The following is a 26,440-nucleotide window of genomic DNA, read 5'->3' on the forward strand; positions in this document are numbered from 1 at the left end:
CGGATCCACACTTGTGTATTTCAATGCACACACAAATGTGTTCCGTTTCATATACATGTAAATAAAATCCAAATACAGAAAAAGGTTTTACATGTGTATTTTTGATCCTCACATATTTGTTTTCCATTTAAATCCCCTGAACCTGCAAACACAAACCGCTTCATGTGCACGGATCGCTGTGCATTCGTGTGTGGGTTTTTTGAGACTCTCCTGACGGTCAGCCGATTCGTACTTGTAATTGTTTCTATCTATAGCCAATCAGATGTCTCCTCAATTCTAAGCCAATCACATGAGCGCCCCCCCACGATGGTAGATTTCTTGCGTTCATGACGTAGCGCTTCATGTACGCATTTTGCGCAGTCCGGAGCCTTTATATTATTAAGGTACAGCGCCACTTTCCGAACCATTGATGAATGCTTGTGTACACAAAAACGGCAGGCAAACCCGTTTTAAATGTGTGTTTCCTACATGGCGAATACAGCTGATTTATTTATGTCTGTATGAAGTTGTTGTGAGTGTGGAGGGAGCAGCTACAGGTTAGCCTAATCGATCAGTGCACTACGAAGCCAGTGCTAGACAGTGAACTGTCAACGGGGGGAGTCAGAAACCACCGGTGTGTAACCGAAACTACGGTTTCGGTCCCGAGATACCGTTAGTAAAAAGGTAACAAACGCGAGTGAAGTATAACCAGACGCGAGAGAGATCAGATCAGCTGCTGAGTCTGACGGAGACAGGCAGCTCTGCATAATCACCTGATGCTCCGCCCTCTGTTTAGCGAGCTGACCGGCCTGCGCAAAATGCGTACATGAAGCGCTACGTCATGAACGCAAGAAATCATACCCTCGTGGGGGCGCGCTCATGTGATTGGCTTACACTCAAAGAAATAACTCATTGGATTAACTCAATTTTATTGTTGGCAGGTTTTCCATCCAATAAATATATGTGGCACAAACTCAAACTAATGGCATCCATGCAGTATAATGTAAATGAGTTAGTCCAACTCAAATTTTTCAAATAGAGTTTAAGTAAAATGATAACATTACCTTTATGAATTTAGATAATGCTAGTCCACCTAAATCCTATTTAATTAATTGAAAATGAAATAATGAGGTTAAATATAATTTAATAAAAATGTGTTACACATGAGAAAACATGGTTTAGTTTTTTTAATTTTTAAATTCACATTATTCAAAACAATCCTCCATTCCATAGTGTTTTAAAATGAATGAATTCACACTGAAAGATGAAAAACATTTCTGAAAGATAATACCATTTTTAAAATGGCAGAGAAATGGAACTCCTATAATTAACTTACAAATCTCCCTTTGCCAAATACAATGAATACAATATAACAGGGGTATGCACTGCTCTTCTAACAGGACAATAACACATAACATGAAGAGTGCACTGCAAACACCAACATATGGAAATAGTGTTACAGTGTGTTGAAACAAATACAGAAAAGCACAAATGATTGATATAACGGCTCAATCTGCTCTGATTAGGAAACTCGTGAATAAAATGACAACAATGAACTCATGAGTCACTTCTTTTTCACATTTCAATCGAACTTCTTGATCTTCAGACTTTCGATTTTACCATTCAGCTTGTGCCCATCCAGATTCATCACTACCTTCTGCATGAACTCGAAGGTGTGTTTGAGGTTGTCCGGAAAGCTCAAATCCAGGGCATAAATAAGTCCCAATAGCATGACAAACCCCACAATCACGCTGCCCAAGTTGTCCATGACTATATTGCCTTCGATGACAATTCCCACGTCCTCTGGCTGCCCATCCACATCTCTTTGAAGTGTGTATATGCCCATGACTGTGTTTGCCATGTCCCTCTTGGCATCTTCAGAGGCAGAGGCCTGAACAAAGACACAAGCATACAACACATGTGTTAACTAAAACCTGAATTACTACATTTTATAGAAGCAGATTTACTTATGTGGCTCTCCTCATTGATCAAACAGTTTTAGACTAACCCTCTGGTATCACTCAAATGTACTACCCAATCTGGCCACTCAGGATAAAAATGTCGACTTTCAAAAACTTGAATGATAAAATGATATGATAACAATATTATATTTAAATATTTTTCCCCCACACTTTTTGGGAAGTGTGGGGGACATTTTTTAAATGGACAATTAGGGTAATTTGTACACAGTGTATTCGAGACCGATTAGAAAAATTGAAATTCCAAAAAGTATCTAGAAAAAACACAAAATCATTATAGCCAAATCTGATGTGAAAAATTACCAATTTGGACAAAAATGTCCTGAGTGATATCAGAGAAGGTTAGGACCTCCAACACAGAACTAAATTAAGCTTGTAAGAAAATGTTTACATAAATAAGTTATAAAGATATATTCCTGTATGTTCTGTTTGATTATCAACTTTATCTTATTTATTAATTCAGGTATTAAGTTATTTGTTTACATCCCTACTTAATCATGTAATTTGTTGTTATTCCTGTAGTTAATTATGCATTTACCTACTTATTTCGATATGTATTTGATTATTTATTATTTAATAATTTATTTCCTTGATTTATGTGATTATGTAATTATTCCTTTAACAATTTAGTAATTGCTGCATTCACATACCTTTTTAAACATGAATCTATTGATTAATATATTTCAGCATTTATTTATGTATTTATTCAATTATTTATAAGTTCTTACATATGTATTCATGTCCATATTTATTTATTCATTTATAGATGTATTTATATATAAATGTAAATATTTATTTCAGCATTCATTTATTATTTGTATTTATTTCCAGATATATTCATGTTTTAATTCACATTTGTATTTATCAATTGTATTCCTATGTTAATTTATAGATGTATTTATATCTGTATAAATGTATTAATTCACTTTTTTCTATATTTATTTTAACACTTGCCCGATGAAATTACTTCTGTATCTATTTATTATTATTTTTTTATTTCTGTATTTATTCATTCTTACATATATTCATTCCTATATTAATGTATACATTTATTTATTTATGCATGTATTTATGATATGTGATAAGATATTTAGATGTAAGCAGGGATAGGGTTGTGTGCCATAGAATTTTCTTATTATAAATGTAAGTAATGGTGGTTATAATTGTGGGTAACACTGTTAACCACTACATTGAAAACATATTGTGATAAACATACCTGATACTCCTTAAAAAAAGAGTCTGGATCCTCGTTGAGGTAGATCGCGATGCTTCGCAGGATGCACCCCCTCTTGATGTGGATGTTTTCAAACTAAAGCAGGGGCGATAAATCAAAGACAATTAAGCACAATGCATGTGCAACAGAGAAGGTCTACAAAGTAGAGGGCTGTATCTGTCGTGTGTGTCCCTAAGCAGGACTCCTTACCCCTACATTTCCACAATAAGCTATTGCCTTAAAAACACTATAAAAGCAGACAATTTCTTAAATGTGTTCATATCAGCATGGACAAAAACAATACAGTGAAAAACGAGGTTCTCTGCATTTATACTAACCAAATCTGATATTGCACGGGCTTCCTTGATTTTGTGGCCCTTTAGTCCTCCTTTGGTCTTGAAGACCTTCAAGAGCTTGTCTGAGAAGTGGTCCAGCTGCCACATGAACTTTGATTGAAGTGGTGATGTTGTGATCCTCAAAAACTCCGCATTCACCTTAAAAATATTATTAACAAGCACAATACAACCAATTGTTACTTGTTTATTAGAATCACAACCATGCAAGGATGTAGACATGAATCACAAAGGATAATAATAAAAGACTGTCAACAAATACAAATATGTACTTACTTCACTCTGCTGAAACAGAGCAGGCCATCTGCATTTGAAGTCCCCTATCAAAGGCCTTTGCTCCACAATCTCAAGGCGTCTGTGGGAGAAGGTTTTTTCCATTTTTGCTTTTATCACCACTTCATTGTCACGCTTTTTCAGTTCTGACAATAAGGCAATTCTCTCGTTCTCCAAGCTTTCTGTGGTTTCGCCTTTTGGGTGCAGAGGAATGTAGTTTATTTCAGCTTTTCTTGTTTTTTTTATGTTTGCTGCAGCTTTGCCTTGGCCTGTTTTCTTGTGCTTTAAGGAATTCACAAGGATTTCAGGATGTCCAAGACGGCCAAGCTTTGTACGATAGTTTTGCATTTTGTACTTAAGAGACTGTTTCCACCCCCCAAATCCTGTCTTGGATCCTAGCTGCCCCAAACAAGGGTGGGCCCTCGTCAACGCTGCAGCTACCTCTTCACACTGATAGTCTTTTGGATATTTTGTGAATTTGATCATTTCTTGGGCTAGGCCATCAAGAATGACTCCTTTCAGCTTTAGGCCAGGCTGGAAGTATGTACCAGTTGTCTCAAACTCTGCATTCTGTAGATGAAGCTCAAATTCAGCCTCGTAGGTGAGCTTAGGAACCACAAAAACTGTGGGCCAGGATAACAATTGTGAGGCCTGAGCTTCAGGGGATGGATGCGGGGTTGACGTATACACCATATCATCACTGCAGCATGAGGCTATTGATGATTCAGGGATTAGAGGCTCTGAGCTTCCAGTAATTGAGGTCTTATCAAATGAGTCAACTGTGTACAAAGTGATGGAGGGCTCAATATTTGACAATATAGGAGAGTAAATTACTTTCAGTGTGCTTTTATCCTGAATTTCAGACACTGATGTAAGATTCATGAACTCGTTAAAGTCAACATTCATGTATTGCAGACGGAAGTCCTCTTTCAATTGAAGAGATGTCTTGACAAATGTGTGCAGTTCTTCAACTGTTGCTGGGATTCCCGAATCCAGGGTCAGTTGTCTAGAGTCAGACTGGTCGGCAAAGATGATGCGCAGAAGCGCCCGACCTGCCGTTATGGAACACCTTTTAATCTAGAGCAGAAACAAGGTGAAAGAAACACATTAGGATTATATCAAAGATGAACATAAAAATATTTGTACAGTTTAACTGCCCCTTAAATGTGCATGTGTCTGCTGGAAATGTTTTAACAACAAATACCTGCTAGCTAGTTCCAAACTGCAGTGTTTGCCACATGCATAACCTGAAAAAGAGAAAAAATAGAATTAGCAATTGACACTGAACAACTGACAATGTCACAGATCAGCTTATGCAAGTATTGTGAAAGTAGCCGTGTACTTACCATAAATAAGAGGTTTCCACAAGGTGCTTGTTAATGCTGATCAAACTGCAAAAGACAACATAAATATATTTTAGAGGTGTGATTAAAATGCTTATATATTTGAATTTTCACAGAAAACACATAATTGCCTAAGATTGCACAACCCAAAAAACGTTTCTGCACAACTCTGGGTGCCTGCTTGTGAGTGAAGTAACCCATACAAGATTCACATATATATTATCTCATTATTTATATTAAATATTTGGCAGTAAAAAACTAAACTCAACTGAACTCCTACAGAAACGAGTGGCTCCGCCTGTCCTCCTCTGCCTGCCTGCACTAAGGCCAGGAGAGAGATGGACACACCTGCTGAGCTTTATGATAGAAAATGGCAGCCCTTGCTGGGCTGCATGCAGGCTCTGCCTCCTATACTGTTACCTCATTCACTTGAATTACTCTTTGCATTTTTTGGTTGAATTTAAACTGAATTTCGGTGTACTGTGTTCAATGACAATAACATTAAATCGAATGTAATATAATCTAATGATCTCCATTATCCAGTATCCAATGCTAACCGTATCTAGCAAGCTAGCTAACAAACCAGTTATCTGGCTAGCTAGCTTGCCTCATGCACTTTAATTACTCTTTGCATTTTTTGGTTGAACTTAAACTGAATTTCGGTGTACTGTGTTCAATGACAATAACGTTAAATCTAATGTAATATAATCTAATGATCTCTACTATCCAGTATTCAATGCTAACCATATCTAGCAAGCTAGCTAGCTTGCTGTTTAGACCCAACTAAACACGGAGCAAAATATAACAAGGTGGTTTCAAATATTCTTGTCGATATTATGAAAAGGCATTACTTGGAAACAGGGAACATTCTAAACTACTAGAAAAAACAAATACTTACCAAATAATAGACTTTCCACCGTCAGTTTCCCCAGTCAGTTTCCACAGTCAGTGTTAGACAAAAGGCGGCAAATGACAGAACGGATGTTGCGCATACGCAAAGGGGGTGTGCAAAGGGGCGGTCCCCAATGAAAACAATTCATTTTGAGTTGCTCTGTCTTAAATACATTTAATAAGTGAATTGATTAATGTAATTTGTGTTACACTAATGAACTATACTTAGGTTTATTTCTTAAATAAAAATATTTAAGTAAAGTGAAACAATTTTTAATGTGTCAAGTCTAAGAAGGGCTTGAATCATTTTTTTGAGTGTAGAATGGAGGAGACATCTGATTGCTCTAGATAGAAAAAATTACAAGTACGAATCGGCTGACCGTCAGGGGAGTCTCAAAAAACCCACACACGAATGCACAGCGATCCGTGCACAGAAAGCGGTTTGTGTTTGCAGGTGCAGCGGTTTTAAACGGAAAACAAATATGTGAGGATCAAAAATACATATGTAAAACCTTTTTCTGTAATTGGATTTTATTTACATGTATATGAAACGGAACACATTTGTGTGTGCATTGAAAAACACAAGTGTGGATCCGGAAATACAAGTGTGAATCTTTTTGCGGGTCATGAAATACAAGTGTGAATCCTTCTGTGTGTATGTGTGTATTATGAGACTGTTCTGAGCCCATAATTCAGAGACAACAATTAAATGTGCATCTCTCATATTGTTCAACATCCCAAAAAACCTAGGATTTTTATCAGCGATTCTGCAAAAATTGCATTTTTTTCGCAAGATATTCCTAATGTTTTTCAACAATTTCATATTTTAACAAGATATAAATTCAAATCAAATAATGTTTTTATACAGCCATGTAGGTCTCTAGAAGCCCCCTTGCATTGAAGAGAAAATGTATAGATAAATATATTTTGTTTTTTTCTTTCAGCAGTTTGGTGAGTATGGGTTCTGTTGATTATTATTCGTGAGACGTCGTCTGCATTTCTCATGATTATCTTAATTTAGACTTTTTATATTTATTAGTATACATTATAATATAGGCAGGTCTGAAAAATGATATGCGATTTTGCTTTTTTAATGTGGAATCCAGAAACACCTTTAACTGAGAGGCAGGTGCTTTTCCTGGAAACTTCAAGTAGCATCAAAGCCACTTCACTTGAAACAGAAAGTTGTCAAATGAGTCAGGATGAAAAGATAAATGGGGGAGCTAAGTTGAAGGTTCTTGAGGAGAAAATGTGCAGTACAGCTAGACAGCATGGGCAGACTATTTGGCCACTCGAGATGAAAAGTCTGCCTCTGAGGATTTATTGATGCAATACAAGATAAGGTCACTGTGTTGTAGGCTTTAATATTAATGTGCCATTTAATGACCCTCACCATGAAGAAACTAGGTTATCAGTAGTACTAACATATAGCTCAAGGCAGTTATTTTGTTATGGAGCATGTGTGTGTAGCTGGACCACCAGTCATGCATCAGAGAGACTCTCTTCAGTAAAATAACACTTTTTGAAAGTTCTTTGAAGTAAGCAAGGTTAAACCCCTGCAGGCTATTTTATTGTTATTGTAGTCAAGCCACTACTGCCTTCCCAAGTATTTTGACATACAAAATCTCTATTTAAAAATAAATATTAACACAAACATTAATTTGAAGACCCTAAATAAAGTGCTAAAGTACTCGTATATTTTACCTAAGTAAAAGCAGCAATACCATTCAAGAACAAATATTTCATTTCTCTTAATGTAAATGCTGAGTAGCTTGTGAATAACAACAAGGGTTCAATAAAATAAAAAAAAAATAAAAAAATAAAAATAAAAATAATAATATATTGGTTGTATATAATTAACCAGAATCTGCAAAGCAAAGTTCAAACTAAAATAGTCGATACAAAGTGAAATGTTTGTAAAATCTAGTTACATACAGTGCCATTCCAACAAAACCATATAAATACTTCAAAAATGTTGATGGTTATTTATTTTTTAAAGAAAAATGTGTAGAAAAAAATACACATTTCTCTGTTTTGGGGGGGTTTGGTGGAGCCGTCCACCACGCTTTTAGTGCTGGCTTTGTTCCCGCCCCTGAATCGCACTGTCCAATAGGAACAGTGGGAGCACTCTGCTCGACCAATCAGCAACCACGGATGATAGTGAATAGAAGTTTAGTTTTGGAGTTTTGGATAGATCGAGGGAGAGATTAACATCGAGGCAGAGGAAATAAAGTGGATTATCGGCGGAAAAAGTCAATACAGAAACTTAGATATTGACTTTTACTTTCACTAAAGACTGAAAACGCTGTTGAATAAGGTTGAACAAGTGCCCTCTCTCTCCCCTACAAGTGTATCGAGTAGACGGTGGCAGGTGTTCAGTTGAGAGCGACGCATCGCCTCAGTCGGCTCCCCAAGCCTCAACAGGGTGCCGGAGACCAAGGAAAACGGCTAGAAAGCAGCTAACTAGCCAAAAACTCCCGTGAGTAGTACAACCAGATAACGTTGAAACATCTTCGTAATAACCGTTTCTGTTCCCGCTTGGACTGTTTTGGATGACCATTGAATACTCTGGATAAAAGCGAGAGGCTTCGGTGTCGCAGCAGCAAGTCTCTGTAACGGACGTTTTTTCCACTTCAAACCGGCTCATACTTTTAAGCTTTCAAACTCCTCTTCACTGGTGTATTTACAGAAAAACGAAGAACGAAAACTCAGAGTTGTTGCTGTGAAACTTGTCACTCGTTATGTCTTTTTTTTGCTAACCTGTTGTGTAGTTTTTCCGTGTAATCCGAGAGCCGGTGCATTACGGCAATTTAACCTATCTTGTGTCCGAGCGAAGAGAACCCCTTCTGGGAGAGTGTCGGATCATTTAGACCCGCGGAGACTCGGGTAACAGTTAATTATGATTTCTAATTTCTGATAAGAGCCTGCACACCTTAACATCACCACACTCTCGGTCCAGTTTGCTTGTACTCAAAAACCAGGGGTATTTACAGAATCAATTACTGGATTGCTTTTTAGAGCCCACACAAACAGGGCAAAGCATGGACGGATAAATCACATGTTTTATTGCTTTTCTGTTAATACTCTCTAAACAGCTATATGATCCGCGGGACAAATCCCCAGTGAAGACATCAAAACAAGCGCGGATTTGAGGTCGATAGCAGAGAATAAGCCGATAAGTCTTAAACACACACTCAAATGTATTAATTCCTTGCTCGGATCAATCCAAATGAAAATGAGGTATCGCAGGACGCAGAAACACACCGAGTCCGCCACAGCAGTCACAGATTACCGCGCAGCTACACCGTAAAGACATATTGAGGGAAAGTCTTTCTGCTTGTGAGGCAGGCGACCCCCCCTTCCTCCTTCTCCTGCTGCGTAGCGAGTGTTGGACACTGGATCTAGGGATTCAAAGCGGGGAGCCAGTCTTCAGTGACAGCGCTGAACTCCCGGAGCTCTGAGGTCCGATCACCGGGAGCTGAGGAGCCGAGCCCCGGTTTCTCTCTCAATTCGACCGGACTTCTTTCCAAAGAGAGTTACATCAGCAAAGCACAAGCGGACACGGACACTATCGGTCACCTCTCTACATGATGAAACCGGGAATGTGCTGCCCTCAGGGGTCCCCGGAGCGTGTGGAGGGACCCGCAGCAGGGAGGCGGCGGGAGATGGTGAGCACCGGGACGGCCAGGAGTGGGAGCCGGTGTCCGCCGCTGCTCCTGCTGCTGCTCATTCTCAGCAGCAGCTGCCACATGTTGCACGGACAAGGTAAGAGATTCACTGCCAGGGGCCCTGGGTTCAAATGTCAGATGATGCACTACATGGTATTTACAATGACATTAAGATCCATTCAAACTGTATTTTAAAGGCATTGTAGAGATCAGTAATGTCTGAAAACACTTGACATGACTCACTAATTTGTCAGTTGCACTATAGTGCACGGGAAAAGTGATATGATGACTCATTAACTGTAAACAAGACTGAGCTTTCATTAGACCAGTTTGGATTGAGCAGGAGAGTAAGGCCAACAACAATACTTTTCTTTAAATTAAGTTAGATTATTTGACGGATAAGGTACCTAGTACACAGCATTACATTAATGTTATTGTTATGATGCATGGATTTTAGGATGATGATTGTAGGATTAAGGTATTGAGGATATGTATGGGAGGGGTGTTACAGTTTCTGAGCATTGATAATCCCCTCTTAGTCAATGACCTGCTTAAATACAGCTCTTGAATGGGCACAAAAGCACAAACACTTGCAGGCACACAGTGTATTCATTTAAGTTGCCTTCCATTAGTCCACTGTTGACCCTGTTGTGCTGGCAGGTGTCCAGATTAGTGTGACTTGTATTGATAAAGCAACAGCGATTTCAAGACACTTTTCATAAAAAGCAGGTTTAGACTATGGTCCTTCATTTACAGAGACCAAAAGTTACATTCCCCAATGAGCAAGCACTGCAACAGTGAACAACAGAACCTGGCTCGAGATGGACGGCCATCTGCTTCGACCAGTTTGGATGGAGCCATGTACTGTACAGCTACAATAATAGCAACAGTTATTTCTATAACAATTTGAAAAATAACAATAGTAGCAGTGGGCTCAAGCAGAACTACAGCATCAGCCATAGCTACTACAACCCCGGCTCAGCTATTACTGTCTGAATACAGCATCAGGAAAGAAGACGCACATGATGAGATATCGATCAATGACCAAAGCTGTCTGTGAAAAGTCTTCTTTTCCAGCTATAGAGAGAGTGATGAAGAGAAACGGTGGATATTTGTGTGCTTCTGTGAGAGTCTTTTGTGTGTGTGTGTGTGTGTGTGTGTGCGCGCACAGTCGCACACCTCATGGATCATGTCAGAAAAGGTCAGGCTTGTGTCGCCACACAGTTTTCTCTGGGTCACAGATGGTGTGGTGGGCTGAATGTAAGGCTGAGACTTTGGGGTTATGTGGAGGAGGAGGGGTTCTTAGGAATGTCTGTGCATACATACTGTATGTGTGTGTGTGTGTGTGTTAGTGGTGGGGGTGAGCTATTTGTGAACGCATGGAGAATGTGTGTGCTGTTTAAGAGCAAGAAGGTAGAAAAGGGAACAAACAGGGAGAGAAAGTGAGAAGAAGATAGGCAGTGTGGTGAAAAGGAGAAAAAGGGAGAGGGGAGTGGCAGAGAAAGGGGGGGAGAGAAAAATAAATGGAGTGGTACCTTTGAGAGGTAATGCGGCGCACCATGCTTGTCACTCAGAAAGCTGTGTCTGCAGTTCAATCGATGATGATGGTATGACAACACCTCTGTGTGTGTCAAAAGTTGCTCTCCTCTCCTTTCTTTTCCCAGTCCACTTGTCACTCTCTCCCTCTTCCTCCCCCCTAGGTGTTGAGGAGGAGGTGGGAGGTGGTGTTGAGGCTGCAACGCCAGCTCCTTTCGCCCTCTTTCTCATGTCAAGGTCTCAGCAGCACCAGCACCCACATCCCATATTTCCGACCCTCAGACACGCCAACAGCCCCTTCCAGCTGTCTTGGCTGAAGGGGGGGGGGGGGGGGGGGAGAATGTCCTGTTGCAAGAGAATATGGACCTCAGAGTGTGCTGGTGGTAGGCGGTGAATTGAAAATTAGTGAAACAGATGCGGGATGTGGTTGGGGGGCGGTGTGGTGGGGGGGGGGGGGTTATTGATTTGATAATCTGTGCCAGGCGGCCAATCGAAGCCTGTAGATTTTTCAGGTTCCTCCCCCTCTATCCCTAGCATATATTAGGACATTTTATTTTAGGGGGAATAGGATGAAATTCATGAGCCAAGGTTGATCCTTCTGATCTCTCCCCGCCCCTTTTCTCGCTCTCCCTCCTCCCCCTCTGTTCCTCTCCCCGTTTCACTCTCTCTTGCTCTCTTTCTCTCAGTCAATCGATGCCCACACCCCTCCTCATAAATGCGAGGCTTTATATGAGCCAACTCTCGTCTCTGGGAGCACATTTAAATAAGCTCATCGATCTTTCATTTTAGAGTTTAAGTGACGGCAGCATTTTACTGTCTCTCTCCTCCTCTTACTCCCCCTTTTCCTCCACCTCTCATCTGCTCACCTATTCACTCTCCCTTCTTTATTCATAACTTATTACCCTCCCTACCACACACACACACACACACACACACACACACACACACACACACACACACACACACACACACACACACACACACACACACACACACACACACACACACACACACACACACACACACACACGCACACGCACACGCACACACACACACACCCTGTCGCTGAGTAGGTTCTGCTCCTCAGCTGTTTGACTGATTCACATTTCCAGCATGGATAGACAGAGCCTCATTCAAGACTTTATATTCTGACTGAAGTCAAGGATGGGTCACATTTGACTGTGTATCAAAATGCAAATTGTATTCTATATCACTAATTCCTTTCCAGCTGTTCAGGATTTTCTGAGAATAGCATGTCATTTCGACAGCCGTGCATTTACGAGATTTTCAACATCATTTTGTAAAAAAAATTAGCAACAAAAATGACCTTCACGGACATTAAAACATCAAAATGTTCAAAGTCAGAAAGGGTTCACATAACAACAGCCAAATGGACCATTAGGTTTAAAATACGTGGAGGATGATTTTGTCGCCGTTGCTATTTGGATGATGATAATGTTCAATAAGTAGCCAATGTGTAATGAAAAAATATTACATTGGTCGTCATTATTGCTAACCTTGCCCAAGGTAATTGCATTAAAGGTCCCATGTCATGCTTTTCCGGTTAATACCCGTCCCCTTGTGTGTTATGATGGTTTGTATGCATGTAAACGGTCTGCAAAGTCACAAACCCTCAAAGTACACCCTGTAGCGAGTAAAACTCGAACACAGAAAATACCTGTCTATGTTGCCCCAGAACGCCTCGTTGGACATTTCTCTTTTTCCATTGTTTTCTTCCTGGGTACAGTGACGTGCCCATACCCAAATGTCCGTGGAGCTCCTCACACGCACACACGTACACACTCTCAGCGGCAAAACTGTGACGTGCTGGGGGGTTGCTAGTGGAGCCTCGCAGCGATGTCTCGCAGCGATGTCTCGCAGCGATGTCTCGCTGTCTTGCAGACCCCACAAAGCAAGCAGGAAATGAACCCAGCTCAAATTGTCCGCTCCTCGCAGCAGCGAGCCGCACAACGTCCCGCCAACACGGCACCCAGACCCCACGCAGCATTCTCATCTGTTTGTCCTTACTGGTGTCATTTTCTGGTTGCTAACGCATAATCACTGATGTTCCGCTGTAACGGTGGTAGACTCATCAGAACATAGTGGGCGAGCTGACCAATCAGAGCACAGTGGGCTCACAGGGCAGCAGGAGCTCCAACAAGCCGTTTACAACAGAGAGTGAATACACATACTTTACAGAGATGCTGTATGAGAAACCAATGTGAGTTTGGAAAATTTCACAATATAAATCTATTCTAGTCGACCTCAACAATGGAATTATGATCAGTAGAAATGGCCATGACATGGGACCTTTAAAATGTGGCTCGATTAAAAATGTGTTTCTTACCATATGTTTGAAAAGTTTTCTTCAACTAGGCCAAGCAAAGAACTTGCTGACCCACTTAGTGGATCTATCAGTGTGATTAGGTTTGATATGACTCATGTCATTGGCCCAACTAAGCCATAGCTTGATGGTGATTGGACCAATGGGCATGCTTAAGTGAATTGAGGTCACTGATAGGACGTTTGGATACCGGGCTGTGGACTGGGAGAGTTCTGAGCGTGATGTTAAAATCCAAATCAAATAGACTAGCATGCAGCCTTACAACTGCGCACACACACGCTCAAACACGCACACAACCGTACACACACACAAAGTCGTTGTGTCTCATCAGTGTCAAACATTTAAAGCAGACATTTGCTTAACCATGTTGTAATGAGGAGAGGGTGAATGAGGATCCTCGTCTAACTGATTACCATCGTCCACGCAGCACAACCTTACAGGGACTTCTCCACCTCTCTCACCACTTATGAATCTTAAGTCTGTTTTTTACATTTGTATTATCTGCCGCTGATTTGGCAGCGTTTTGCTTGCAGTTCACACAAAAACTATATTTTTGTGAATACATTTGTATTAGGGAATGTTTGAGACCAGAATAATTATTGCACGCTCTGTTACTTTAGCATTCGACCTGAGGATCTTGATCTATTTTAAACTTGAAATGCAATGCTTATAGTACAGCAGTTATAGCTTCTTTCCTCGTCAAACATCACAAATGTGATCTCACATTCAAATAGTTTGAATTTTGGATGCCTTAGAAGAGAATTTGCTGTCTGATGGATTGTGTGTGTGTGTGCACACGCATGACTATTAGAGGTGAGGAAGCGATGGAGGAGGGGAAAGTGTGAATGTGTTTGTGTGGGAGTGTGTGATAGACGTCAGGTTAGTCGGGTCTAAGAGGAAGTGAGGTCCCCGGTTGACTCCTTATTTCCTGTCGGTCAGGAGGAACAAATAAGCACACTTCCACAGCCAGCTGACACTTTACGCTTTGTGGGCGTCTTTGGGAGGAACAGAGTTTGTGTGTGTGTGTGTGTGTGTGTGTGTGTGTGTGTGTGTGGGGCGTGCAGCAGGTATCCCTTCTTTTGTTCTCCTCACACAGTAGTTTCAGGGTATATTTCGCAACCCATTTAGGTTTAATCTTTTGTTATCTGTCCGCGAGCCCGACGCTATCTGTGATCAATTAACTACCCCACCTGTACCTGTTCGCTCTGCTATCGCGTGAAGGGTCTGCAGCAACTCCGCTAGCCCCCCCCCGCCGTTCTCTGCTACCACCACAAGTATATTTCAATTCTGTGGGAAACACTGCAGTTTATATTATTTGTCTTTGTAAAGCCAGTAGATGAGGTCATTAAGAGGTCAGGTGGGTCATGTTTACGACTTCATCAGTGTCACTACGACTGTGGTCAGTTCAAAGCACATCATATTATATGAATCTGAGGTCAAGATGTCATTTGGAAAAGCATTATGTGCGGTCTAAGTACCTTCACCTGTGTCGACTTCTTCCTATTCAGAATGGCTTGCAATATTTCTCTACGGATGCATTTTGATGGAGTTTTCCTCAAAAACATCCTTCAGAGCTTTGAAATATGAGCCAAGAGGGATACACTCAGTTCTCCCCTCTGTCTTGCCTCTTTCTGCTCTTTGTTTATTTGTGTTTGTTCTTTCGGTATCGCTCCTCTTATTTTTAGTTTCCCATCCTTTCTTACCACCTCTTCCCCCATAAGAATCTATTGCTGCAGGCGTCACAGGTGGAATGGAGGCTGTTGCTGTTTAGGCCTTGGTGTTTATTATGTAAGATAGGGGGAGGAGGTTGCTATTGATCCGCTGTCTGTACGTGTGAAGAGCGAGGGAGGGGATAGCACAAAAGCTTATCTTGTACTTTTCAAGATGTTTCAAAAGCGAGACATCCGAAGAAAGCAGAAAGCTCGCAAAACATGAACTCTATCGATTGACTGAACTGCAAGACATGACGGCCACATATCAAAATTGGCAGTCAAACAGAAGGATACATCCATGTGTGTGCACATTGCTGAAGTGTAGGTCAAACTTAAATCCATGATGGCATACCATGGTGTCCCTATATATGTTGTTAAAGTTACATTGTGATGCAAACAGCTAGGGCTGTCCCGAATACCATTTTTCGTGCTCCGGATATTCGGTAGTGATCAGCAGCGAATATTCGAATATTCACTGCTGCTAATATTCGAATATTTGGCTTGGCTTCCTATTTTGTATGGATATGCTTTTATTTTGAAGGAGAGTTAGCGCTGTTGACAGGAAGTTGTTGTTGCTATGGAAACAACGTGACGGAGATTAACGGAGAAAAAGTCATATCTACATATACAAACGGAGAAAGTAAACGATAAAGTGTATGGTTAAGTGTTAGCACCCCCCAAAGAGGCACAAGCTCTTACGTTGATATTGGAGTTTTCAAAAAATTCAAAAAACCCCGAAAAAAACCAAAAAAAACGAATATCCGAATAACGAAATTGAAACCCGAATAGTACTCCAACGAACGAATATTCGGATATTCGGGTACAGCCCTACAAACAGCTGACATTCATGAATGGGATTTGTATTGGAGCGGAAACGCTTAGTTGTACGACTAAAAGATAATCAGCAACTATTTCAATCATCTAAAAGTCATTTTTTGGTCATAGGTTTCTTAATGTTAAGATTTTCTTCCTTTCTCTGTATTTTGATACGTGGAAATTGTGACATTTTGTTCTTTTTGGAGAAACATGGCAGCTCTGAATAGCTTTGGTGAAGTGCTAATAGGAATCAAATAAATGAACTCATTGTAATAGAGGGACATCGCTCTCCTGGTCTTTTATTTAGTAATGTAGACCATCTGACATTTGGCTTTAGTGTCATACACCCTGTCATTAGATTAAACAAGATGTTGACCTACAAATCTGCATCTGCTAAATAGGGTTCTTATTAAAACTGAGTCAGGAAGAGCCAAACAAGAATCTGTAGCTGCTGTACGGTTGCACTCTAATTGAATAAGGCCTCTGGCTATTGTGAGCTGCATGGCTACAGGGAGGTGTCGTCTGAAGAAAGTTATTGTCACTGTTTGAGTGACAGGGTGCTTGCAAAGCAGCTCAAATAGATCCCACCGACTGCAGTTAATATTGCTGCAATCACAACATCATAGATATAGAACACATATATACATTACTTTTACTCTGTGTTCTCCATTGGGAATATTTTTTTATATTTTCAGACTTAATGATGGCACCTCTTGTTTTGCATTATTTAAATAGAATAGTCCTCCGTTATCCGTCTATGTAGCTGGAGTCTGCACAGTATGGTAGTTACAATGAGATTAGGGAAGTAGGTCAAACCTAAACTTAATGATAATAAAAACATCTGCCAATTGAACACAATCCTATAATTCCCCAGCCCTTGCTAACGTTGGCCCTAATATTAAAACAGTGGAGCTAAATCAACACCTCCTTGTCAAGAGACTGAACATTATGAGCGTCACACAGATGGGATTTACTGCATGAGTTGGGTGCCTAGCACGTCGATACAGGTGCATACATATGTAAATATTCAGGGCTCGACAGTAACGGTTGCCAGGTTGCCATTGGCAACCATTCAGAAAAAATGTCAACCACTTCTTGGCCTTTGGTTCCCATCAGTGGCAACCAGTTTTTAACATGAAGAAATAAGGACAGCAAACAGCAAAATGTGCACCCCAAAATAGATAAATGTTAAATATTTGTTGTATTAAGAGTAATATTTAATTATTGTTGTGACCAGTCGGAACCTGATACTTAAGTTGCACGTGCATTGGTGTGATTACGGAGCCAGAAAGCCATGCACGTTTACTCGTGTGCGCCGTGTGTTTGTTTTACAAAAAATGGCGAAGCAAATTAAGTTGTTTGACTGTGCGTTAAAAAGTTTAGCCAACCCGTCAACTTCTCAAACGAATCGTTCAAAGTGATTCAACTGATAAAGCGCAAGATGAACCCGAACGAAAAGCAAAGAGGAAATGTGTGAAGTCTTGGGAGGCGAAATATATATGTATATTTCCTTTGTCGATTCACTTCCGGTAAAAGTTCCTTCAAAATAAGAGTCCCGATCTAATTACTACCAAAATAAAAGTGCTAAACAAAACTTTACCATAGGAAAATATTGGCATACAAATATAATCACTTCTATAAAAAGGTAACACATTTTAAATATAGTTAGACATATTAAAGGAAATGTACAGCATTAATAATTAATATCTAATTCTTAAAGGTGGGGTAGGTAATTTTGGAGAAACCAGCTCGAGTGCGCTAGAATTAGAAAATACACAGCCGGAACAAATCTGCCACTTCCTTACAGAGCCCCTCCTTCAACACACACGAATGCGCACATGACCAATGAGGGCACGAGATAAGTTAGTGCACAGATGGAAGGCAGGTAGGCCATCCAGTTATTTTAGCCGGGCCGGCTGGTCGTGCTTTTTACAGCGCTACGGCTTCCACAGATGACATTTTTTTATGGATTTTTTAAGATATTAATTGCTATCGGGATGTTAAGAGCATTCCATAGAATATAACCAGGGGTGCACATAACTTTTTTGCCCTGGTTCTCAAAGGAGCACCTGGAGATGTTGCTTGGTGCTCATCCTTAAAATGAAATAAACCGTAACTTTTGAGGGGGTCTTGACTTTATTTGCCAGACACACGCGCTGAACACACATGCAGAGGTGAACACAGAACACACATGCAGAGGTTAACACAGAACACACATGCAGAGGTGAACACAAGACACACATGCAGAGGTGAACACAAGACAACATTAGCACGACCAGTAATCCTACAAGCTGTCATCACTTCCCTCCTGACTGTTCTCCTCACTGTCTTCCTCTCTGTCAGACATGGTAGCTGATGATGTAGGCCTACTTCTTTCTCTCTGGTTGAGTCTGCAACCACAAGTCAACAGCTGGTTTTGGGTCGAAAGTCTGTTGTCATCTTAGAAAAGTGGATGTAATCAAATAAGTATGTGAACATAACCAATAACAAATTAATGTAACTTATTTTATTTATGTTGTTCATTCATATCTTATTTTACCTTAACATTTATTTATTTATGCATTTTTTTTTATCTCTCCAGTTTTAAAGGATATTTGTGGTTACTGTCCTATAGTATACATTGGAATGATTTCAAACCTGTTTTATCCCAATAATTATAAAGGAGTGCCTTGGAAATATGTGTTTACATAAATTGTGACCAAACCGTTTGAACTTAGACTAAAGTGAACTATCTAAACACTCAAGAGTCCTTTACCTCACTGAGCTGTAGTTATCAGCCTCTCAGTCTGACTGGGAGGACTCTCCCTCCACATTATTGTAGAAACATTTTCTTCTTATATCCGTTAAAGCAGCTAGCACCAGATTCTAATAACAACAGCGCCGGTACCGGTGCACCCTCCCTCTCTTCCTCGCTCACTCGCATTGTGGCTGCGGGCGCCAGATAAGCCAACATCCCCCATTTTCATCACTTACAGCGCCCATCGTACAGGGCAAATGAAACGTGTAACCGGGGTGAAAAGGGTGTTACATTTACTTAATTATGAATATTGTTACATCAAGGCCGAAAATTAGGATGAGCACCAACGGTCAAAAAGGTTTTTTTCCCTCCTAGAACTGCCAGCGCAGCGCCTCCCCAGATCTGGCGCCCTAGGCGAACATCTATTACGCCAGTGCTACGGGCCGGCCCTGAGTTCATATCATAGATTCATATGCAACTCGCAAATATATTTCTCTCTCTCTCTCTTCTCTTTTCTCTTCTCCCTTCTCTCCCCTCTCTCTCTTTCAATGTTGGTACGCAAATGCACCTTTTTTCAAATGACACTGTGCTCTTTTTTTGGCGGAGGTGCGTATGCGCACCTGCGCACCAGTTATGTGCAGCCCTGAATATAACAAAAAGTGTATCTCGAGCCGATTTCTCAAACTTACCACCTTTAACTGTGAATGGTTTTCATTTATTTAACATTAGAAATGTATTAGTCTGGCCAATCCAAGACTTCGATGCTGAAGGGCCAATGGATCTATGGTGGGGGTCAGCACAAAGGTCAAGGAAACCCACATTTGAAAGGGAGACAACGGATGACCAAGAAACTAGTGACTTGCTCAATTCATTTGAGAGGGATCTGTGAAGAACGTGACAACAGCTGCACTACTGGTATTTAGTATACCAGCAATTGAGGGTGGACAAGTTTCCTACCACTTAAGTTTCAAATAATTGTGTTAATTACTTATTGTAAATCATTTGAACATTCTTTTGTGTCACATGTTCATTATTAAGTTGATGTATAACTGTATAGTATCTTAATTATTTAAAATATAAGGTGACTAAAAATGGCAACTGTATTTTCAGTTTTGGCAACCAAAAGCTGATGCCTGGTTGCCAGCCTGGCAACCACTTTTAAAAGTTAGCGTTGAGCCCTGATATTATTCCTGGGAATATTATCAAATGTGCAAATGAAAAGAGGATCGCGCAAAAACCTTGACCATCAATCCCTCATTCATTTTCTGAAGTGGTTGCTTTTCTTGAATCACATTTCAGGCCGACTGTTCTTGCCTGAGCTCTTTTAGGCATTCCCATCTCACAGCTTCTCATAAAGAGATGAGTAAAGCAAGGGGAAAAACACCTTGTCAAATGTGAAAGGGGGAATAACGTATATATTTTAGGGATGCACGATATTGTTTTTTTTAAACCGATACCGATAACTTCCTGCTTCTCAAGACCGATACCAATACCGATAACCGATAATAAAAATGTTTTTACGCCACTAATTATTTTAACGCGATTAACGCATGTGTATTTTTTTTCCTTGGCCGCCCCGTAGTTTCAGAGCGCATCGAGTTTAAAATACCATCTACAAGCTGATGCTGACAGCCCCGCTCCTGCCGCCCGCTTGTGGCAGACCACACTTCCACGCTCACCGGCAGGCACCGACTGGCCATCTGGAGGACCGGGAGGGTGTGTGTATGTGTGGCCCGAGCGAGCGAGAGACCTTACGTGCATTGTTGTTGTTAGCATCTGGTGCTAGCTAGCTGCGCTAACGGATATAAGGAGCTGTTTAAATGAAAACAGAGGAGCGACATTTCGCCACAACTGCGCCAAGCACTTGACTTTATGCAGGAAACCAGACAGTGGGACATTGTACGAAAAGTCAGCACACTCAGCACGGATAGTGCGCAACATGATTGCAGCGTCTAGGCAGCTCCGGTTCGAGCATAGGCCTTGAGTTGCACATAGCTCCAACGCCCATACCACCGACGACATGTTTGTTTACTGTCCTGGTTTCACGGCCGCACACCATTTACGTCACAGCCAGGCATGAGTTATAGGCCGCAAGGTGAACCTCGAAAAGTCCTTTAGAAAAGAAATCCCGCTCCACAGAAGTGGAACTACATAATCTTTAGTTAATAAAAAAGAACGAGTCATGCTTATCCACCAAAAAAAAGTTTGTCGCTAAAATTCCTGTCAATTCTTCTAGGCACGTAATTATTGGCTGAACTAGTCCCTTCAAAGCGTAATAATATCTTGGTCAAAAGTAGTGCCACGGTTCGTCACGTGATCGTGCTACACCAATTGGGTAGCTGCATATTGTCAACAGAAGTGAAAGATGACCGCCTACATGGTTACGCTAAACCAGACCAAATGGATTCTAAACAGTGCTGTATGCTTGTTTTATGTCATGTTTTGTCATATGTCTTAATACATCACTAAGTCCGAGGTATTTGTGAGATGTTTTACTATCTGGGAACAGTTGACCATCGAATCAACATTGGCTAGCAGCGTTTATCAGCCAACTCCAGCTACAACAACATTCCTGGACTACCATGTTCGAATCACTAGGTTCATTGGCTGAGCTCGTGGATTATTCCATTAGACTGAGGACTTTTTGTCTGTCTGTCTGTTGTTATTGTTACCCTGTACACGTTAAATGCACTCTTAAAATAAACATGACTTCATTTCATACATAGCTGCATCCAAGAAGAAGGTTAACTTGTTACGTTAAGTAATTTAGATCAATAAAATGCAGTACTTATACCAATGACCCTTGATTCATTTATTTACTCATTCATCATATAATAATTTGATGAATTACATTATTATTATTATAGATATAGATTATTATTATAGATATATATCATATATATATTACATTACATTACATTGCATTTAGCTGACGCTTTTATCCAAAGCGACTTACAATAAGTACATTCGACCAGGAAGACACAACCTTGAAGAAAACAGAATCATATAAGTACATCAGGTTTCATAGAGCCAAACATTTCAAGTGCTACTCAACTGGCTTTAGATAAGCCAGTCCTTTATTAGTATATAAGTGCTTTGTTAATAAATCTATCGCTCGAAGTGGAGTCGAAAGAGATGAGTTTTCAGTTTGCGCCGGAAGATGTGCAAGCTATCTGCTGTCCTGATGTCAATGGGGAGCTCATTCCACCATCTTGGAGCCAGGATAGCAAACCCACGTGTTTTTGCTGATGGGAACTTGGGTCCCCCTCGCAGCGAGGGTGCAGCGAGTCGTTTGGCTGATGCAGAGCGTAGTGCACGCGCTGGGGTGTACGGTTTAACCATGTCCTGGATGTACGAAGGGCCAGATCCATTCGCAGCATGGTAAGCAAGTACCAGTATCTTGAAGTGGATTCTAGCAGTTACCGGAAGCCAGTGAAGGGAGTGGTGTGGGAACATTTAGGAAGGTTGAAGACCAGACGAGCCGCTGCATTCTGGGTGAGCTGCAGAGGTCGGATGGCACATGCAGGTAGACCAGCCAAGAGGGAGTTGCAGTAGTCTAGGCGTGAGATGACGAGAGCCTGGACCAGAACCTGCGTCGCTTTCTGTGTCAGCTGGGGACGTATCTTCCTGATGTTGTAAAGCGTGTATCTGCAGCAACGGGTTGTAGCAGCGATGTTTGCAGTGAAGGACAGGTTGTTATCTAGGGTCACACCCAGATTCCTTGCAGTCTGAGTCGGGGAAACAACTGAGGTGCCGATGTTGATTGTTAGGTCAAGAGTGGGACAATCTTTTCCCGGAAGGAAGAGCAGCTCAGTCTTGTCAAGGTTGAGCTTGAGGTGATGAGCAGACATCCACTGAGAGATGTCAGCTAGACAAGCAGAGATGCGTGCGACGACCTGGGTCTCTGAGCGGGGAAAGGACAGAATTAATTGGGTGTCGTCAGCGTAGCAGTGGTATGAAAAACCATGCGGGCTAATGACTGATCCGAGCGAGTTTGTGTACAGGGAGAAGAGGAGGGGACCAAGAACAGAGCCCTGAGGGACCCCTGTAGTTAATTGACAAGGGTCGGACTCAGACCCTCTCCAAGTCACCCTGTAGGTACGGTCTTTGAGGTATGAGGTGATGAGGGAAAGTGCAGAGCCTGAAACTCCAAGTTTTTGGAGAGTGCGAAGGAGGATCTGATGATTCACCGTGTCGAATGCAGCAGACAGGTCCAACAGGATGATGACAGAGGAGAGGGATGCTGTTTTGGCAGTGTGCAGTTCCTCAGTGACAGCAATGAGAGCAGTTTCTGTGGAGTGACCTGCCTTGAAACCAGACTGGTGCGGATCCAGAAGGTTGTTCTGATGGCGATAACAGGAGAGTTGTTTAAAGACAGCGCGTTCAAGTGATTTAGACAGGAACGGGAGTAGAGAGACAGGCCTGTAGTTTATAACATCTGACGGGTTGAGAGTGGGTTTCTTTAGGAGAGGGTTTACTCTTGCCTCCTTGAGACTGTTTGGAAAGTGACCAGAAGTTAGAGAAGTGTTGATGAAATGGGTGAGAAACGGTAGAATATCAGGAGCGATAGTCTGAAGGAGGTTTGAAGGGATGGGGTCCAGAGGACAGGTGGTAGGGCGGGCAGAGGTAATGAGGGTGAGAACCTCACTTGGAGAGAGAGGGGAAAAGGAGGTTAGTGTGTTGGTGGAAGGAGGGTCTGGTGACCCAGCGGTGAGTAAAGGTGAGTCAGAAAAAGAAGAGCGAATATCATCAACCTTTTTTTCAAAATGGGTAACAAAGTCGCTTGACAGAAGTGAGGAGGGGGGAGGGGCTTTTGGAGGGTCCAAGAGGGTGGAGAAGATGGAAAATAGTTTTTGGGGATTGGAATAGGAAGATTGGATCTTATCTTGAAAGAAAGTGCTTTTTGCCTGAGAGATCGAAGCAGAGAAAGAGGAGAGGAGAGCCTGATAGGTTAGGAGGTCGTCACAGTGTTTGGATTTCCACCGTTTCCGCTCTGCTGCCCTAAGGACGGTTCTATTAGCACGCAGTGCATCATTTAGCCAGGGAGCAGGAGGGGACTGACGAGCCTGCCGAGATGTGAGAGGACAGAGAGAGTCCAGAGTGGATGAGAGAGTAGAGAGGAGAGTTTCTGCAGCAGAGTTTGGAGGTAGTAGTTGGAACGAGTCCGAGGAAGGGAGGGCTGAGAGCACCGATGAGGCAAAGGTAGAGGGGGAGAGGGAACGAAGGTTACGGCGGACAGGTGCAGGATGAGAAGAGATTAGTTTGTTATGTTTGGAAAGGGGTAGAGAGAAGGAAATGAAGAAGTGATCGGAAGTGTGGAGCGGGTTTACATAGAGGTTAGAAGTAGCGCAGTTCCTTGAGAATATGAGATCAAGGACATTGCCAGCTTTATGAGTTGGTGGGGATGGAGACAGTGAGAAAGCAAAGGCGGGTAACAGAGATGTTAGTTCGTCTATCTTACCTGTCTGGAGGTTTAAGTCTCCGAGAAGTACAGCGGGAGGGCGAGTTTCAGGGATGTGTGAGAGGAGATGATCTAATTCCTCCAAGAAGTCCCCCAAGGCGCCTGGTGGACGGTAGAGAACAACAATGGTTAATTGTATAGGATGGGTTACTGTGACGGCATGGAATTCAAAGGTGGAAGGAGTGAAGTTAGGTAGCTTGAAGAGGGAAAAGCTCCATTTGGGAGAGAGCAGGAGACCAGTGCCACCTCCTCTGCCAGTGGGTCTGGGTGTATGGGAGAAGGAATATGCTGTGGAGAGAGCTGCTGGGGTGGATGTGTTGAATAGAGTAATCCACATCTCAGTAAGAGCAAGGAAATCCAGAGACTGCAGGGAGGCGTAGCCAGAGATGAAGTCAGCCTTAGGAACAGCTGACTGGCAATTCCACAGGCCACCTGAAACTAGATGTTGGATCTCAGTGGAGCATGTGGGATAGACGAGAGCAGGCCGGTTATAGCGATTAGGAGATACACGGGGCCAGTGATAATTGCGAGAAGACACATGAACAGGAATGGAGAAAATACACATGATTATAGCATGAGGGGCTAGAAAACTAAAGAAAAGAGAAATAAGACACCAGCTCAATCAGAGTAGGATTTGCCTCCTCTTTGCCTCCCTCGTGACTCCCGCAGGACTCCAATGTCTTTGTCAGTCTTACTCCCGCAGGACTCCAATGTCTTTGTCAGTCTTACTCCCGCAGGACTCCAATGTCTTTGTCAGTCTTCGGCTCTCTGACGCTTAAGCTAACGCTCCAGGAAAGAGCTACCTAAAATGAACGCCTGATTGCTGAGTTCTCACAGCTGTGGGGCCACGCCCCTCTAATTAGTTAACTCTCTACAGCTGATGGGCGACAGTAGACTGGCCCTGCCTATATTGTAATGCAGGCTTGAGTGCCCCTACTGAGACCTGTGTAACAGGTTTCGCTTGAGCAGATCTGAGATTTAAAATCTCTCAAAAGCGCCGTTTTAGCTACAATAACTACAGAACAATTATACAGAGTAGAATAAATGAAACAGAGAAGTCTAATTAAACAAGAATATACAGTGGTTGCTGCGTCAATAGGTATTGTCGTCACCCGGTCCAGATGCACACATATATATATATTATATTATTATAATTATTATCATTATTGTAATATGATAATATTGTATTTGTAACTTCAAAATCAATGCCACTGTGTAACTGTCATGGAGGGTGTACAGTCTGTTGATGTTGTTGAAGACCTGCAGTGTGATCATGAGGAATGTGACACACGGGTGTTTTTACATGCCCAACATGCTGCACAGGAGCACAAAGCTGTCGTCATCAAGAGCTCTGACACTGATGTGGCAGCCTTGGGTTGTACCCTGTACACGTTAAATGCACTCTTAAAATAAACATGACTTGATTTCATACATAGCTGCGTCCAAGAAGAAGGTTAACTTGTTACGTTAAGTAATTTAGATCAATAAAATGCAGTACTTATACCAATGACCATTGATTCATTTATTTACTCTTTCATCCCTCCACAAATGAAAACAACACTGATGAACCATAAACACGAGATTTATTACAAATATAAAAGGTATGACATAGAAAACAGTACAAAACAGAATAAGGACACTCCTATTCCTCACTGTCAGTGTCAGGGCAGTCATCGTTCTCTTCCTCTGTTTCTTTTTTATTTGCACAATTTGAGCAACGACATAAGTCTGTGCAACAGAGTCCTGCAGAGAAGCATGAACATCTGCCTTTCTCAGACTCTTTGCAGCTGCAGTGTATCACATTCAACACACTGTCAGGGGCAGGTTGATACCGGTATATGCAGCTACCCAATTGGTGTAGCACGATCACGTGACGGACCGTGGCACTACTTTTGACCAAGATATTATTACGCTTTGAAGGGACTAGTTCAGCCAATAATTACGTGCCTAGAAGAATTGACAGGAATTTTAGCGACAAACTTTTTTTTGGTGGATAAGTATGACTCGTTCTTTTTTATGAACTAAGGATTGTGTAGTTCCACTTCTGTGGAGCGGGATGAAATGATAACAGGGTTCACCTTATGGCCTATTAGGGAGGGCTGGATTTGTGAAGAACTCCCCTCTTCCTAAACCAC

General features: G+C 41.7%; 2 protein-coding genes across 2 annotated transcripts in view; one reads left to right on the plus strand and one right to left on the minus strand.

Annotated features, from left to right (window-relative positions):
- Positions 1-1,221: 1,221 nt before the first annotated feature.
- Positions 1,222-4,851, minus strand: LOC117556194. The gene is made up of 4 exons (XM_034231477.1): positions 3,801-4,851; positions 3,510-3,665; positions 3,175-3,267; positions 1,222-1,870 (listed from the first exon to the last, which is right to left on the minus strand). The coding sequence occupies exons 1-4, from the start codon at positions 4,701-4,703 to the stop codon at positions 1,562-1,564; spliced, it is 1,461 nt and encodes a 486-aa protein (XP_034087368.1). The 5' UTR covers positions 4,704-4,851; the 3' UTR covers positions 1,222-1,561.
- Positions 4,852-8,233: 3,382 nt separating this feature from the next.
- LOC117556124 (protein sidekick-1-like) overlaps positions 8,234-26,440 on the plus strand; it is a 276,166-nt gene continuing 257,959 nt past the window's right edge. Inside the window, 1 exon segment of the mRNA XM_034231352.1 lies at positions 8,234-9,796. Coding sequence (XP_034087243.1) covers positions 9,619-9,796 — 178 coding nt within the window. The 5' untranslated portion in view covers positions 8,234-9,618.

Source organism: Gymnodraco acuticeps, unplaced genomic scaffold (genome assembly GCF_902827175.1).
Source record: "Gymnodraco acuticeps unplaced genomic scaffold, fGymAcu1.1, whole genome shotgun sequence".
Lineage (NCBI taxonomy): Eukaryota > Metazoa > Chordata > Actinopteri > Perciformes > Bathydraconidae > Gymnodraco > Gymnodraco acuticeps.